At 38.3% G+C, this 17,871-nt stretch overlaps 1 protein-coding gene across 1 annotated transcript in view; it reads left to right on the forward strand.

Moving 5' to 3' along the window:
- RBFOX1 (RNA binding fox-1 homolog 1) overlaps positions 1-17,871 on the forward strand; it is a 2,584,986-nt gene that overhangs the window by 776,314 nt on the left and 1,790,801 nt on the right. The window contains exon 4 of the mRNA XM_044979735.1: positions 12,995-13,027. Within this exon, the coding sequence (XP_044835670.1) occupies positions 12,995-13,027 (33 nt within the window). The remainder of the gene's footprint in view (positions 1-12,994; positions 13,028-17,871) is intronic.

The following is a 17,871-nucleotide window of genomic DNA, read 5'->3' on the forward strand; positions in this document are numbered from 1 at the left end:
TAGCAAAAGTATGTTTTGCAGGAGGGCATTCTAGCTCAGTATAGTGTCCATGACTTGCCTCTGCAGCTCTCTGTCTTTCTCCATACTGCCCTTCGCCACAGTGATGCTGTTCTTGGCCACAGCCATGCTTTCCCTGACCACTGAGATGCTTTCCTTGGCCACTGCCACAGTCTCTTGGGAGAGCTACATTTCCTTCTCTGTCTGGGTCCTGCATCACTCAGCCCCCATTGCTCAGCCAGCCTGGTTTGCCTCTGTGACTTTGCAATGAGTTCTGCAAACATCTCATCCTAAGTTTTCCTTTTACTCCCCCTCAGTATAATACTGACAAATGGACAAAAATGCATATCTATAAATTCCAAACTGTCACATCCTTTAAAATAAATGCCAGTTTTGAAGAAGCTGGTCAACATCCTTGTTGCGGATCTGCTTTGCAATATCTACCCACACCTTATTCCTGTGGCTGGCCACAAGAACTTCGTTAACCAATGCTTCTCTCCAGTTGGCAATAAAACACGAGAGCTCAGCATGGCTCCAAGTACCTGAGCAGGCATGTTGTGGAGCTTCTGTAGTGCTATTGTGGTTCTTTCACCAGAATAATGATACACTGGGATCCAGAAGCAAATGAACAAAATCTGTCTCTGTGCAATGTTTTATAAGGGGGAAAGGTCATCCTGGAAACCTGACACCAGGGCAAGGAGGGCACACAAGTAAACAGAGAGGTCAGTAATGATTGATCTGCAAAACATTGTGGGATAGCTGTTGGAAATATGCAAGAAGTGGTGTGCAGCAATTGCATGTACATGAACAAAAGACTAAAGTATTTCAATTTGAAGCAAACCTAGTCCACTTTGCAAGAGGACTCCAACGTTCCTGATAAATGCAGAGTTAGTGTGCAGTGATGGGTTGTGTCCTGTGTATACAAGCATTTTCAAACTGGATTAAAAAAAACTGTGTAGACAAGCCCTAAGGCCTCACAACTCTGAATTTCCTAGCTCTTTTAGGACTAAGAGCTCTAACATCATCTTAACATTATTTTCTATTAGTATCCAAAAAAGTGAAAGTTCTGTTTTAAATATCTTTGTTACTGCTACCGCTAGTTTCATCATTATTGATAGCACATTTTAGTGTACAGTAAAGAGTGATGACTGTTGAGAAGTAGGAGGATATATCTTATTTCATTTTTTACTTTTTAAAGGCTAGTGGAATATTTTAGGATTTTTTTATTTTTAATTTTTATTGTTCCTTCAAGCATTACAAGATTCAGACAATTTCTTAGACTGGCCTTTTTTGCATCAGTTTGCACAATGACAACCTCAAGTAGCTTTAGTTTAGCTCAACACTTGCACATGGCAATAATATGTTAACATCTGTTCTGTACAGCAGAAGTACAATGACCTTGGTGTATCATCATTAATTTTCCCCAAAAACAAACCAGCCAGAACTATTGCTAGTGGAAACAATTTAAAGAACATCAGCATATAGTCAAACTTATTTAGTCTGTGACAGTGACAGAAGGGTTGTTGCTATGCTGACTGAAATTCATCAGGAGAATAAAGGAGAGATCTTTGCCTTGACTAAGTACTGTAAAAATGTTTGGCAAGTACTGTAAAAAAGACATTTTTGCTCACCCCTATGGTGACCAGACGTCCCAATATTATCAGGACCATCCCAATATTAGGGGCTTTGTCTTATATATGCAACTGTATACCACCCGACACCCCCACCACCCCTGAAAAAAATGTGTCCCAATTTTTCACACTTGCTATCTGGTCACCCTACTCGCCCCAGTAGAAGGTGGAATGGAGCATATAGCCTTTAGGAAAACCTTGAATAGGTTTTCAGGCTTCATATTTAATCAGAACACATCTAGGCAGTGACAAAGATCTTTATCTTCATTCCTATACCTTACAAATTCCAAGTGCAAATGCTTAAATCACATACAAGGTAAGTAGTCCCCCTGGAAATTCTGGTGTATACAGTAAAGGCCAGATCTTGAGCTGGGGTATCAATGCAGCTCCATTGGTTTCAGTGCAGCTATGCTAATTTACACCAGCTGAAAATCTGACCCAATACATGTTGTTGTTCCTTTGCACAGTCCATAAAACAGACAAGCCTCTTGCAAACAGGGCATTTACTTTAAATGGTTAACTCAGAAGTGGCCTAACCAATGCTTTTAGTAAAGATGGGACATTCACTTAAAAAAACACCCTACTTTTGGACTCTGAGGAATTTGTCAGGCTTTATCAAAAATAAATATGCATGTCAACTGCTGACTTGACTGCCATTATTCTCAGGACCTACCTACCTTTCTTGGCTCATGAGGTTCTGAATTATCACTGCCAAAACACCTTCTAAATAAATATGCTTTCTAAGTGGGGACTGCACTGTTTGATTCTATATCCCTCCAGATTGGTGGCACAAACCTCAAGGAAAGAATTGAAAGATAATTTTCAAAACAATTAAAAGCATTCCCTTATGCACTGGCTTTTTGCTAATCAGCTTTACTAGCAACCTGGTTTCCACAGTACCCAGAGAGGTGAGGGCAAGAGGATGATATTGAAATTCATTAAACTACTGAAAATTTCCAGAGATGTGGACTTCCCCTTGGAGCTCTGAGCCACAGTTCATTGTTAATGGAGTTACTGGGCCAAGTTCAGCATCATATTTGACCTCCCATTTAGGAGCCTGATGATGTGTGAAAACCTTGCTGTCAAAAAGGAGTGATACTGATGCAATTTTAGGGGCTAATGATTCTGCTGACCTAATGTCCTCATACAGCTGCTTTCTATTACTGTTGCTTAACTGGGACATTGTAAGCTCAAGGGACTGACTGTATATAATGAGCTAGCTATGCAATTATGGCAGCTATAGCAGGATGCTGGATCTAAATCTATCTACTAGTTGGATTCATCATCTATTTTTATATTATTCTGGCATAATGTGGACATTCCAAACAATTTGAGTTTATTGCTCCAGTTCAAAATGGATAGTGCTACCCAAAGCTTCTGTACTGCTACGAGGTAGGAATGTAAAGGAGTTGTTTCATAGTTATTTCCATATACTGTAGCGCTTTCTCACCAGAGTGGTCCGTACACCTGAAGAGTTGCCAGCATGTGATAGGTATTGCCAGGGTTGATTTTCTGAATAACCTGAGGCCTGGATGCCACCAGAAACCTGTGTGTATATTCTGGTGAATTTTAGATTATTATCTTCCCAGGAGGCTGAGGGAGAAAGCAGAGCAAAGCAGTATAAATTCCACCAGAATGCATATAAAATTCTCCAGTGGCCCCCAAGACTTATTTGAAGGAGCATTGCTGACTCTCCTGTTTCCCCACCCCCACATACATGGGCCCCCACAGTTCTCCCTTAGTTTTACACTGACAAGCCTGACATTTTCTCTTCGTTTACGTCATCACAGGCCTCTTTCAACTGTTCAGTAGCCTGTTGCCAGCTGCCTTTCTGAAGTGGCACTTGGCCCAGAATTGAGATGGAGCTGGCTTTCTGCAGCTGAGAGAGGAAGACTGCTGGGTCTGAGAGATGCACTGCCAAGAGTTCTAGGGTGCCAGTTATCTAGGGTGTGTTTTCAAAATCTAAAACTGTCTCAACCAAACTGGGTGTCTTGGGAAGAGTGCTCAGGCAAACAGTTGATGGCCATTACTGATTCCAAGTTTAGGTCTATACAAAATGAACTTGGGGCAAGGGACCACGTCTACATCTGTGTACAGTGTCTAGCTGTGGAATCACAGTTTTGATTGAAGATTCTAGGTCCTACTTTAATAACAGACAGATGGCCTGGGTTCAAATGAGTTTTATGGTCTCTACCAAGGCTATGCTGGGAGAAGTCTGCAACCCTGGAGAATGCCTGCCTGTGATATGACTGACTATCATTCCTCCAATGAAGTAATTTTACATTCATATTGCAGCATCTTGATTCCTAATGATTCCACAGTGATTTAGAGAGTATGCAGGAAGTAGAAAGAGTGAGGTGGCCAAACTTAGGGAGGGATCAGGGACTCAATTTCCTCTTTCTCCCCTCCTGCCCAAAGAAGGAAGCCCAAAGAACTGATTTCTCAGTTCTTATTTTTTAAGTGTTTTGATGTTTGTTGTAATCTCTTTAAAGACCATTTAGTAGTGTCTACATCAGTGGAGTCAGAAGGGGGTAAAGGCAGATTTGAAGTGAGTTCCTGTATTTCCCAAGTCTTTGTTTATTTTATGGGATGATTTTTGCCAGTACTCTTCAAACTTTTTCTGCAAGAAGTTTGTAATGTTTTTATGGCCACAAGATTTGTAATGTCCCCAACAGACACTCTCAGAATTGCCAACTCTTGTGATATTATTGAAAGTCTAGTGATATTTACTTTAATCCCTAGCTCCTAGAGTCAGATGATCAGGATCTCAGGTTTCATTAAAAAGGCAATTTTAACAGGTGGGCTGGACAGCCTAGTAGTTAGAGTGTGTGGCTTCCGACCCCTTGCTTGGTTGCATGGCCTCAGTCTTTAAGGTTGGGGCCCAGCCCAGGGCCCTGTGTTTGTCAACCCCTGAGTGGCGGCAACCCTCCCAGCAGGGAGTTTAAACCTGCTGTCATGGGCTGCTTCCTACCAGTGTCTGTTCAGCTTGGGGCATATCCCCTCTAGTCCAATTAGTTGGGCAGTCTGCTTCCAATCGGGTCCCGTCATTAGTCTTGAGTGGCTCTTAGTCATGGTCCCAGGCTCCTTCAGCCAGGGCAGTCACAAGTTGGTGAAGCTGAGCCCCACAATGTCCCTGAACTTTGCCCACTCAGTTGCCTCCAGTGCTAGAGGCTCCTAGGTCTCCTCCAGAGTTCCCCATGGCTGGGGAGACAATGCTTCCTCCCAGGTGGCTGCCATGGCAGGCAGGATAGTGATTCTTCCTTTCAGTTAGTGATGTGGTAGCTCCAGCCCCTTCACCAGTCAGCCCTGAACTGAGCCAGGCTCCCCACTTTTCTCCCCCTCCAGGCCTGACATTGGCTGCAGGTATAATAGGGCAGGGCAAGCTGGGCCCAAAGATTCTCTTTAAACCCTGCTGTGCTGTCTGGCAGATACTCTGCTTCATCACAGCAATTTTATAAATCCTCATGTTTGTGGAGACAACTTGAAAATTTGAACCCCAAAAGCTCAACCGCCAGAAGAAAAATCATTTGAAAATTGTTTTTAAAGCCAATTTCATGATTTCCTCAGTACACAATGTGGAACAAAGAATTCAATTTCCATATTCAGTTTCCATAAACTAAATTTGACAATTAAAAGAATGCAGTGTAACAGATTTAAAATCAGATAACATTCCTGATCCTATGAAAGTGCTACTGGGATATGCAATGACCTCAGATAATCAGAACATTGATTTTGGCTCATCTGAAAGACAGCACCTCCAGTGGCAGCCTCTATCAACAGTCTTCTCTCTAACTTATGTCTAAGATATAGGCTAGGGGTTTGTTATAGGAGTGGGTGGGTGAGATTCTGTGGCCTGCGTTGTGCAGGAGGTCAGACTAGATGATCATAATGGTCCCTTCTAACCTTGAGTCTATGGGTCTACACTGAAGCTCAAGATGTGATTTCCATTTTGCGTAGATGTACATGCATTAGCTTTGATCAACCTAGTGTGCTAAAAATAGTAGTGTAGCTGTGGCAGGCTGGCAGTGGGATGGATTAGCCAAAACAAGTACTATCCTGTCCTCTAGATGCATACTCGGCAGCTAGGCCATCCTGCTGTCTGCAACACTGTGGCTATACTTCTATTTTTAGCAGGCTAACAGATCAAAGTTAGCATGTATAGCATTTGCTCAAGCTGGAAACTACACCTCCAGCTCTAGTGTCTGTGAAATTTACAACTCTTTATTTCACCTGTTTTCCACTTAGTCAAAATTCATGATTTTTAAAATATATATGAAATGTCTGCCGTTAATGAACACTTAGGTGCCAGTTTTATAGTTAGTTTACTACAAGCAATGATCAGTGGTTTAAAGTCTGAGACTTCTGACTTCCTACACATCTGTCAAAGTGGGGTAGTTCAGCTACAGAGAGATCTTCTTGATGATATCCTCATGCTGGATAATTTCCTAGGCCATCTCATGCAAATGCAAAGTTGGTCAGGTGTGTTAATGAATCTTTGCTTGTTCCTTTTGCTGGCTGGCTTAATTTACATACGCAATTTTGGCTTTTTTTAAACTGGAATTTATTTTAAAGGATGTGATGGTCTGGAATTTTCAGATATGCTTACTTGTTGGTATGATGCTGAAAATTCTCTTTCTGCAAAGTATAAACATGCCCTATTTCTTTTGCTTTGAGCGGGGGGATTTTTGCTATAAAAAGATCTCTTGAAAAGTTTTCACAACTAGCATTAATTCTGAGGTTAGGCCAATTGTGTCCATTGTTCTTTTTTTAAAAATTAAGGATTCGGAGTTTAAGAATTCTTCATCAAGGCTTAATAAATCTTATTGGCCAAAATATTCTTTTATTTGCTTAATCTGACAAATTAAAAACAACAAAAATACCATGAAATTTATAATCTATACTTGTAATACTGGTTACTGTTGGGGGGGGCAGATCCAAGTCTTTAGCTTTTGAAATCCATTTTAGCACACTAAAGTCTTGAGCTATGGCTCAGTTGAGGGGAAATAAAAGTGAGTCTCTTGTTAAGTAGGTGCAGTGATTGATGACCCATCTAGCTCTGTCATTAATCAATACGCTAGTACAAACATGGCTTAGGTGACCAAACTACATGAGTGAACATTCCTGAAACTCAGCCCTTGTTGGGACCAGATAAGGATGAGGTCTGTGGCTGCTTTTCCTGTTCTAGTGAGAATTGGGTGAAACCTAACTTCATCTCCACTGCCAAGGGGTCACCTTTAGAATGTAGTAAGAAAGTCAGAGTACGGTGATTAACCATAATTCAGTTAGTCAGTAAGAAGGTTTCTCAGAACAACTTTTACAGGTATATGTTGTGGAAGCATTTAAACACACCCAAAAAGCAAATTTAGATTATTTCCTTTTTAATCATAGCCTAAATTAATGTGAATTATTTCAGTACATTCCAGGCACCATATTTAAGTTCAAATAAGCATAATGCTCTAGATGAGTATTATCGTACAGTTTTTGGCTGGTTGGTTGTTTTTTTGGTAATTTTGTCAACAATGGACTACATTGTCGGGCATTTTATTGCAGTAGAAAGTCAACAGATTTTTTCAGACTCACTACTATAATTAGTACTCTCCTGATATTATAGTTAATAACGGTGAAGCAGAGATAATGCAGGTAATTTCTTTTATAATGAAACTGAGAAAATGTAAGTAATATTCAGTATACTACCAGTTTTATCATATTCTGTCTTCAAAATAGCTCCAACAACTCAGTACATTTTATTCAACAGCATGGATGAATGGCTGTGAATCAGTATCAGAGGTATATTCTGTACCTAGAGGCACCAGAGAAGGGTCTGCTCCAGGCAACTGATTGAGAAAGAAAAGTTTGAGAGTCTTGCATATCAGTTTTGGCACACAAGCGAATTCATATGTTAGCAAATCCTGTAGCACAGCAACTATCAGATGTTAATTAAGGATAAAAAAAGCAGGTTCAGAAAGCATTTTTTAAAATATTCAAACCTCTATGAACCAAATTCTTTTTTAAAGTTCCGTTTTCTTTAGATAAATAGCAACTCATTCACATACCCAGTATCCTCCTCCATGCAAACCTTAATTAATATCTTACAAAAATCTATGCTGAAGTAGCTGCAGGGCTGGTTCTCTTTGGATCTTGTTTCAGTGGGACTACTCACGAGGTAAGAAATCAGTGTAAAAGTGGCATAATCTGCCCTTGTCTGAATAAGAGCACAGAATCCCCCTATTGTGGTCAGGTATTGCACTTCTCACCAGCTTGCCCTCCTCTTTATGGTGACCTTTTACATTCGTAAAGTCTGTTCTCATGTCCCCCCGTCAGTCTTCTCTTCTCCACACTAAACAAACCCAATTCTTCTCAATCTTTCCTCATTTTCAAGACCTTTAATAATTTTTGTTGCTCCCTGCTGGACTTTCTCCAGTTTCTCTGCATCTTTCCCCAAGTGTGGTGCCCAGAACTGAACACAATACTCCAGCTGAAGCCTTATCAGTGCTGTGTAGAACAGAAAAATTATTTCTTATGTCTTGCTTACAACACTCCTGCTAATGCATCCCAGAATGATGTTCACTCTTTTTTGCAACAGCATTACTTTGTCAACTCATTTCTAGTTTGTGATCCTCTATAACCCCAGAAGCCTTTTCTGCATTACTGCTTCCTATGCTGTCATTTCCCATTTTGTATTTGTGCAATTGGTTATTCCTTCCTAAGCGTAGTACTTTGCATTTGCCCTTATTGCATTTCAGACTATTTCTTCAGTTTGTCTAGATAATTTTGAATATTCCACTCTGGCTGCTGTCTCCAAAGTTCAGTCATAGAGAACAGCATCATTCACATTTTTTGTTTGTTGTTTTGTAGAGACCCCAAATTGGCGAGACATGGCTCACATACATCAGAACTTGTATTCCAATAAACTTATTTGCTAGAACACCTTTCATCTCTCCGTTGAGGGGTAAAGTTCTCAGGCTGCTTTGCCAGCATTAGTGATGAGGGGGGAAAAAACAACCAAACCTGTCTATTACATTGTCAGTGTCAATTCTGGTCTTTGTAAATTGTTTTTTCCTTTTTTTCTGTGGCTTTTGCCAGTTCTCAGAATCCTTTCTCACTAATAAACTAAAATAGCCTGCAAATGCCTGAAGTACAGTAGATTGTTTTCTTAAATTTACAGTATGCTACCGCCACTGTAAATATTCTTGCAACCTCTAAGTTTTACATCTGGAACTGCTGAAGTTAGAAAGTTATGACTGGGCATGGAAAAAGCCACTCATTGAGTTGAAAAGGCCTTTGGTTTGGCGTGAATTGAATTTGAGCCCTTACCAAATGTGTTTGCAGCACATTTTGCACAATGATGTTTGGTAAGTTTCTGAAGAACACACCTAAGGAAGGCTGTGCTGTGTATGCATACATGGCTAATTTAGATAAGTAATGAAAAGTGTTAGCTTTTAGGGAGGACTTAAGCACACTTTTAAAAGTGGACCCAAAGCTGGCAGAGCCCTTAGTTCATTCTCTGTCAATCAAATAAGATGCAAAGAGCTCAGGGAGGAGAACTGTACATTTTCCAAGGTGTGCAGGAGGGAGTTCCAGTCTAAGGAACCTTTAAGAGCTTTGCCTTCCCAGTTCCAAGGATTTACAGAAGACAAATTATCTCATAAAGATTTCCTAAGGTACACAGAAAAGGTCAGCTCTTTTAAGTGGCATAAATCGGAATATTACAGCGGTGTCCAGCCAAATGGTTAAATAATTTCTGGCAGGCAAAGAGTTTGAGTCCTAGCACATGAAATGTCTCTGTATGTTTTGTTTTGGTCTTGTTTTTTTTCTCTGCCTTTATTCTTTTAAAGGAGCATTTTAAAGACTTTTGTTCAAAAATGACGTTAAGTGAAAATTCCAGCTTCATGTTGAAGCACTCAGATGTTAAAGAACCGCCATGATTCAGGTTGCATGTGCAGCTTTAATTCTGCCCTTTATTTGTTTGTAGTATGATATTAGTTTTAAATACAGGATCATGTAGTTATGATTTGGCTGGCTGCAGAAGATAATATAACTCCCAGTCTATTCTGGCTAATGGAAATTTCTACCTGTACACTCTCATTCATGTACCTAAAGATGATCTTTCCTTCAGTGTTAAAATCCCATGAAGTTCAGCTGCATTAAACATGGATTGCTCCTGCACCGCTGTATCTACATTTCCCTCTGTATTTGTGGTATTCCCTATATTTAGAATGGAAAATTACACAGTGAATTTAACTATTATGGGTGGCAATTGTCCAGTTTATAAGGAGAGTCTGCTGTAGCTCATGTAAACAAGTCCCTTTATTCTGGAGCCTGAATTCCTACATTGCTTCTACCAAAAAAGATGAATTAGTTATAACTTACCTAAGAAACTAATGTAGGAGCATGTGGCTTTGTATCCCAAAAGCAGTGTCATTTGATTAGGACAGGAAACTCTCACCCAAGCTGCGAATCCTCCTGATGAAGTCACTGCATCTTTAAATAAGACATAACAGAGCAGGGACACAGCAAGACAGAGCAGAAGAATTTAATACCTCATGAAAATCATAGGAGATAACAATAAAGTACTGCAAGTGAGACAATCTGCAAAGGAATACACCAGCCTTCAACAGTGAGATCAAGGAGCTATAAGAGACATGTCTACAATGCGATCCTCATTTTTCATCTAGATATACCAATTAGCTCATCAGGTGCCAAAGTAGCTGCTGCTAGTTCTCAGAAGTCAGCAGCTGTTACAAAATCAGTTTAAGAAAAAAAAGAACTTCTTCACACTGACAATTTAGTTAAAGGAAGAATTTTTTAAATATAGTAAGAATTCAGGCCCATAGTGTCAGGGATTTTGAAGGAGCTGCTATAAAAGGGTGATACCTTTTTATTTTATATATCTCATATTATCCAATTGTATTGTGAACAAAGACTAAAGTGATAATTATTTTATTTGCAATATCGAATAAAATAGAATTTTGAGGCTCTGGGCTTGGACTGCACCTCTCTCCCTTACACCCCAATTCACAAAAGCATCTCTGCTCAGAATTGCGTTAAAGATTGACCTTGGTACCTTTATCCCGACTGAGCTTGGTAACCAGTCGCGATTCCTGCCTTTGACCCCAGCCCAGCAGTCACCCCTGGCTCAGCTTCCTAAGCCCCGGCCATTACAGTGAGAGTGTCCTACAAAAAGCATGCTGTTTTTCAGTAGTCAACCACAGTCCCACTCTTCTGTCTTCAGTCTCTTGCACTTTGCCAATATGAAATAAGTACCTGCTGCCCTGGAGAGCTCACATTCTGATAGTCAAACTCAAAAATGCAAAGGGAAGGGGGAAAGGTAAAGTGGTAATTGATCACATTAGGAAAGATAAGGTTTTGCAAAAGATTTTTTTTTCATATAAATATAGTTACTCTCAATGTAGCCGTAATCAGCTGGTTAGTTTCCTGTATGTTGTTAGGTCTGTAATATGTTAATGGCAGCTATGATTTATGATTGTTAGTTAAACATCAGTTTGAAGAATGTTGAATTATTTAAATGGAATGACTCCATTTCTGTCACATGATATGCAGTGCCATGTATATTATTATGGATCCTGGTGCTTCATGTATGAGTTAATTTTTACTCATGTTGTTATAGATACTTTCCAGAGCAGTAGAATTAATTTGTGAGAGTTGTTGCATTCAGCCTGGGAGACTGTATTCCTGCCATGCATGGCTATTTCTTAGAACAGTTGTTTCACACTCAGAAATCTTCATCCTCACCCCCACTTTCAAAGTCATGCTTAACCATCTTTTCTGGTCACATACACCCTACTACAAGCAGAGTGATGCTTGCAGACTTCGGTGGTCCTTTTCCCCACACACTTACAGTCCCAAAAGCCAAGCAAAAATGGCATCATTGAAAAAGGGATTTATTAACCCAAACAGAAAGACACTTTTATTATTTTCATGCAGAAAGCATTATAGTCAGGTACTGGTATTACATTATTCAGAAGACTATTTTCCATAATTAACACATCGAAACAGTTTGTTTTCATCATAGCATTACTTCCTTCAGGACACTTGAAAACAATAAGCAAGAATTAGTCTTTGAGCTTTTTTCTTTTAAAATTTCTTTAGAAAATACATATTTTACAAACAATTCTTTATAATCATTACAGAATCTGACAAATATTTCATCCATATTATTGCAAAATAGCCACAGATTGTTAATTTATTAATATTAATTAGCTGTGCAGTGTCAGGCTACTGTGTTTTATTTTAATGAGTTAAATTCTCCTTCCACTTATGCCAGTGCAACCCCATTTGACTACATTTCACTGCCCAGGCTTAGAAAGGAGGAAAGAATTTGGCCCTCTGGTCTCAAAAAAAAAATATCTTGCAGTTTATGTCTAGAGTATGATTCAAATTTAAATGTGATGCATGTAAAATATAATGGGTCTAACTCTCAAGTTAAGGCCACTTTACATCATTCTGGCTGTGTAAAGTTGCCTTAAAATGGGAGTAAATTATATGTGTGCCGACTTTGTCTTCTTTACATGTCTAGAATGGTGTAAAGTAGCCTTAATGTAAATGAGAATTATGTCTAATGTGTGGATTGAAACTTATGGAAGTGTGTATACTTCAGCAATAAACTCTTAATAACCAGGGGACTGGTTGATCCTAGACTATAGTAATGGGCTAAATATCTTTCTACTTCTAGACTTCTGAGTGTAGTCAAGTTACTGATCAGTAGTGGCAAAATATCATTGCTGTGGCATGGCTGTTGAATGGCCTATGGTGAAGTGAGTTGGGTGCAGTTCCTAGTGATCTACCATGACAATTGGCATGAATTTGGCAGTCGCAGCAGAGAGGCCGAGATTTGAATGGCCCTGAAAAGTCAATCCTTCTGTCTCTCCATTAGAGATGACCCTAGGAGTGTATTGTACAAAGGTATAGAGTATCTAGCACTGATGGAGCCTATGTATAACCTGTTACATGCACGATCTGCCACCTTGTATGACCACTAATGTTTTAAAAAAAGGAGGGGGAATGAACCTTTTGAACAGGAGAATGAGTTCCTAATGTACTTATCTTCAATTCTGTCTAGAATCATGTATCATAGATGGTCAAGGTCTAGAATCTCTTACCTAATTTCATTTTTGTGCTGCTTCTAAATGGGGAATATTAATTTATTTTTAATTTAAATCCCTTTCACCTTCTAATAAGGATGAGAGGAAAACAGTTACATCACCATGCTCAATGAAAGAAAGCTCTCTCTACTGTTCATTCCCTCAAGCCATAACAAACAATTGATGTCAGTTATTTTAGAAGGCAATTAATCCCATTATTGGTTTGTTGAATCAATACTAATGCATTTTTCCTATAATTTGCAGGTATTGACAACACTGGCTGTCAGCAAAGTTGAGGTAGGAAATTCTGTTTTATGCTAGTGGTGTGTACACAAATGTGTCTTTTTTAAAATAAAACTGACTATGGATCGCAATGGGTACATGCTGCTGGATTGTAGATACAAGTTGTCGTGTTGGACTTTGCATTGTTTTGGATTTTGGGTGAAGGAATTATCAGGTTGCATAGTTTAGAGTCATACATACTGCTTCAGAATGTTTCACTAGCTGGTCCTCTTCTGTCTCTATAATCTGTGTTCTGTTCCTGTCCTTGCAGTTGTCCTGGCAGTATTATAACTTAACCTCCTTCCAGGAAAGTATTTATAGTTATGGGACTTCCTCTGGATACTAGTACAGCATTGTAACAATAGTCTCTAGAGCACAGTGGCCAACACCCTTTATTACTTTCTCTCAACTGCCTCTGTATTGTTCTGCTAGCCTTTTCCTGCTCCAACCACTTTTCCCTGTGTTTTACATGGCAAGGGAACTGAGTATGCTCTATATTTCATTTGATTGGGTGGCATTCCCTTCTTCCCCAAAGTCCAAATCCAGCTCAGCTCACTCATGACTAGTACACTTGTGTGAGACAAGCTGCCTTTGACCTGGGATCCTTGATGTTTGAATACAACAGGACACGAAAGATGAGTTTAATTAAATGATGGAATTTCAGTGGTGTTACATTTTGCAACTGTTCACAGAATGCTTGTTGCAGACATTGGCTCTATTTATACAGTAGATGCTTTTCACTGTTATTGTTTAGTCTGACTTTTCTTGATGTTTTTCCCACTGATTTCCCAGTTTCTCCATTCATGGGTAGATGACATTGGACTACTATACTCATTGTGACAGGATTGGAGTCAGATGGAAAGTGCATAAATTCCTAGCAACCTACATGTCAAATTAAAATCTGCACTAAAATTTAAAGTTTTATTATTATACTACCTAGATATATTACTAAGGGAATGCATTACTAACTTCACAATTCACTGCTTCTAAATCTATATTGTTATATATAGAGGAATAGAAAGTCTAATTTGGGTTGAGAGAAGTGTGCAAATTTATGGTAAAATACTTTTTGAGCTTCAACTTTTGTGCTTCATGAATTCATGAAAATGTTCTTCCAATTACATCTACAACTCCTAGCTACAGAAATAGCATTTTCAGCTTCAGATTTAAAAATTGATATTGTTCTGTTTTAGAATCTAAAGCTACATTCTTAAGAACATTGACTTACTAAGGATTTCAGAGGGGTGTTTGTTTTTAAATTCCAGATAGAATACCAGTTATCCACCCAAGGACATGAAAGCCCCAGAAGTCCCATTCAATGAATCAGTACTTTTGATATTCTCTTTTATGTATACATTTAGGAGTCAAGCTGAAAGAAATTGCACATTGATTTTGTTTATCAGATATGCAGTCTGAAGAGCTACATTGCAAGCAAATTCAACTCATTAAAGTTGCGTGGATTTTATTGGATAAAATAATTACTGAACCCAGTTAGCACCCATATAACAATTATGAGATAGTTGTTGCTCTTCAGTAAAGGTGTTAAACAAAGTGCTTAATAAACATCCTTCAACAGTATTCTTACATTTAAAGTTTTACAGTGAATGGACTGTAATTTGGATGTTTAAATACAGTGCACTCCCGTTTATATGAATGGTCTGGGTGACATCTGAAAGCTTTAGATACCAGGTATATGGATAAAGGGAAATGGTATTTAGAGCTGCAATTTGACATGGGGGACACACCGTGGATTCAGATAACTAGGATTTTTGAATAAAGGGAATTTGGATAACTGGAATTACACTGTAATTGATAACTTATAAAAAACAAGTCACTTATATGTTATAGCTGTATTTCTGTATTGCTGTGGAATCTGCCACTGTGCTTTTAATAAAGTGATATTTTTATTCAGTGCACAGTTACTGACTCATTCAAATGTAATGCCAATTGGAAGCTCACAGAGTGTTTCTGTATGAAACTGGTCTTAGACTCACAGTAGGGAATTTGTGATGTTCTCCAAAGCTAATGTTTAACTGCAACAAAATGTCTAAGTGACTCCAACTGCTGCAGTCAGATAAATTTTTAATATGAACCTTAGGTAAATTAAATTGCATTATTAAAGAGAATAGATAAGCTGTACTAGTTAACTTAAAGAACAAGGACAAAAGTTCACTTGCATGCTTTAAAAAGAATGATACAATCAAAATCGTTCTTATTTAGCTTTAAAGTACTATATTTGGGATAGATCCTGTTTGTCTTGCTTATCTGAATACTAATCTTTCAAGTGAGTAATGTGAGCAGGATTTGCCTGATTTTTGGTCATTAGAAGGGGCTGCAGTGATAGATAGATAGATAGAAACCCTCACTCTGGTTTACATTAACATCTCTGAATTTTTTTCTTTTTAAAAGAATTGTCAGTGTGCAGGCAGTATTTTCAGTTTTGGTCCTTGAGCAAATGGTCTATTTTGTTGTTGTTAATTTTGAAAATGTTCCCCATTATAATAATGACTCTTGATCTTGATTGCGTAAACTTCTATTATCATTACAGACTCCTGAGTTGCTCTTGTCAGTTTGCTTGGTTGGCGCTTTGGTAACAGTTTCAAAACTTGTGTCTTAAAAGGTTAGCACATTTGGCAGTTACATTAAATAAAAACCTTTATGAACAATTTTTGTGTGCTTCAGTTCATGAATAAACTAACCACACAGGGTACACTTATTATGGGAAAGTATAGCCACAATTTAGGAATCACTTAAGCCTCTATGTGCTAAAGTCCCATTGAAGACAAAGCAGCTTAAGTGCTTTTTTGAATCAGGGCAAAAGTATTTCTTACTGTGAGTAGTCCTATTGAATTCAGTGGAACTACTCACAGATAATTACTACACCTAGTAATAGTGGTTGCAAGATTGGGTCCATAACTTTTGAACTGCGTGCAGTAGAAAATAAGGGTGAAATCCTGGCCCTGTTGAAGTCAATGGCAAATTTCACCTTTTGTGTTTATATAATAGAATGTGTACTATGCATAATATATGAAATATTGTTGTAGACAGGTCGGTCCCAGGGTATTAGAGAGACAAGGTGGGTGAATTTATTGGACCAATGTCCGTTGGAGAGTTGGGTAAGTTTCTCAAACCTGAAGAAGAGCTCTGTGTAAGATTGAAAGCTTGTCTCTCTCACCAACAGAAGTTGGTCTAATAAAAGATATTACCCCACCCACCTTGTCTCTTTCCTATGCATAATGTCTTACAAAATTGTGATATTTTATTGATGGCAATTGGTTGAAGCACCTGGGTTTTATGTATGACAAATAGACACTTTGCTAAATTTGACAGTATAGGTTTGTTCAATTTTGATTTTGGATGCATATTAAGTTCACATTCTATTTTACTTGTTAATGATGATTTGCTTTTTTGACTTAAATCTTGTAAGCCCTAAAGAATGCGGAGGAGCATAAAACAAGGATATCAGATTTTTTTGCCTTTTCACTAGGTTCATGCAATAATTAATTCAGTCTCCTTAATTCTTTGTTACGGTGTAATAGTGTTTTTTCTTGGGTCCGTTGTCTGTTCTTAAAAGCTGGAGCTTAAACCTGTGCAAAATATTTTCATATTATTTTGCTTTCTAAAGGCTTCATTTATATGAATGTTTATTGGCTGCTGTTCTTGAGCTGTGCATCCATGCAGACTTATGATTAGTTTAGTTCTATTTTTTGCCACTGGTTTATTTAGCTGTGATCTTTTACTGAATTTTATAAGGCTATGACACCCAGAAAAACCTAAAGGAAAAAGCTAACATGTTTTCATCTTGGTTTAATATTTAAGAATGAGGCAAACAATATTTTTTTTCAAAGTCTAGTTGCCACAGCCCAATTGCAGCGAAATGAATGTGTGTAGAAGGAGCTGTCAAGTAATCCAAAAACCTTTCTTCCATCTTTGAACACAGAAGTGCAACAAATACTGACAGAGTCAACCATTCAGGCAGTGAAGTCTTCCATGAATAAATTCTAAATTTGCCCACACTGTCTTGTAGTGTCCCACCCCTTGTAAATATTCAAATTACAAATAAAATCTTGTGGATATGTATTCTAATAAAAAGATTTTTACCACAAATGGCTCAGCATTCTTCCACAATAATGCACTTAATGGGGCATGTTAATGTCATTACAACACAGGCTTCAGAACAGACTAGAATGTAGCTATTTATTATCTAAATTGCAATAATATACAGCATTTTGCAATCAGATTTCCTCACAATTCATTACTACAATACAGTGTCGGGAATGAAATTTCTCAAATCTGTATATTTTGGGTAGCAAATGCATTTTAAAAAAATGCTTCCTGTAAAATATTACATCCCAGTCCTGTTTCAGAGCTACTGAAGGTATTGTTGAACAAACTCACAGATGTTCATTCAAACAAAAAGTGTATGTGGACTATGCTAACCTTTTTTAAGAGGAATGAACATAATTTTAAAAATTAATATGGGCCCATAGTTACATAACCTGACCATGTACCACTATATTGTACAATTTTTAAATGTATTATTCTTAAACTATAAAGTTAGACTGTCTTACTTACGTGTTTACTTGGACTAAATTATTTTTTGAGAAGCCAACAGTGCCCTGTGCTACTTTGAAATTAAGGGAGCCAGATAGGATGCTTCTGGTGTAAGGGAATAGAATAAGGGAAGTAATAAGTCCATGGCAGAATCCCTCTCCCTCCTCTCTTTCCCCGCTGTCACCACCATCACCTGTAACTAACCATTTACCCTTGGTTGTTGTTGCATCAGCCAGCTGGAGCCAACTATGCTGCTTTAAATGAGTCATGTGGAGGCATTCAGCCTCTATGGGTAAGTCTATATG

The sequence above is a fragment of the Mauremys mutica genome, chromosome 11 (genome assembly GCF_020497125.1).
Source record: "Mauremys mutica isolate MM-2020 ecotype Southern chromosome 11, ASM2049712v1, whole genome shotgun sequence".
In the NCBI taxonomy this organism is placed as follows: Eukaryota; Metazoa; Chordata; order Testudines; family Geoemydidae; genus Mauremys; species Mauremys mutica.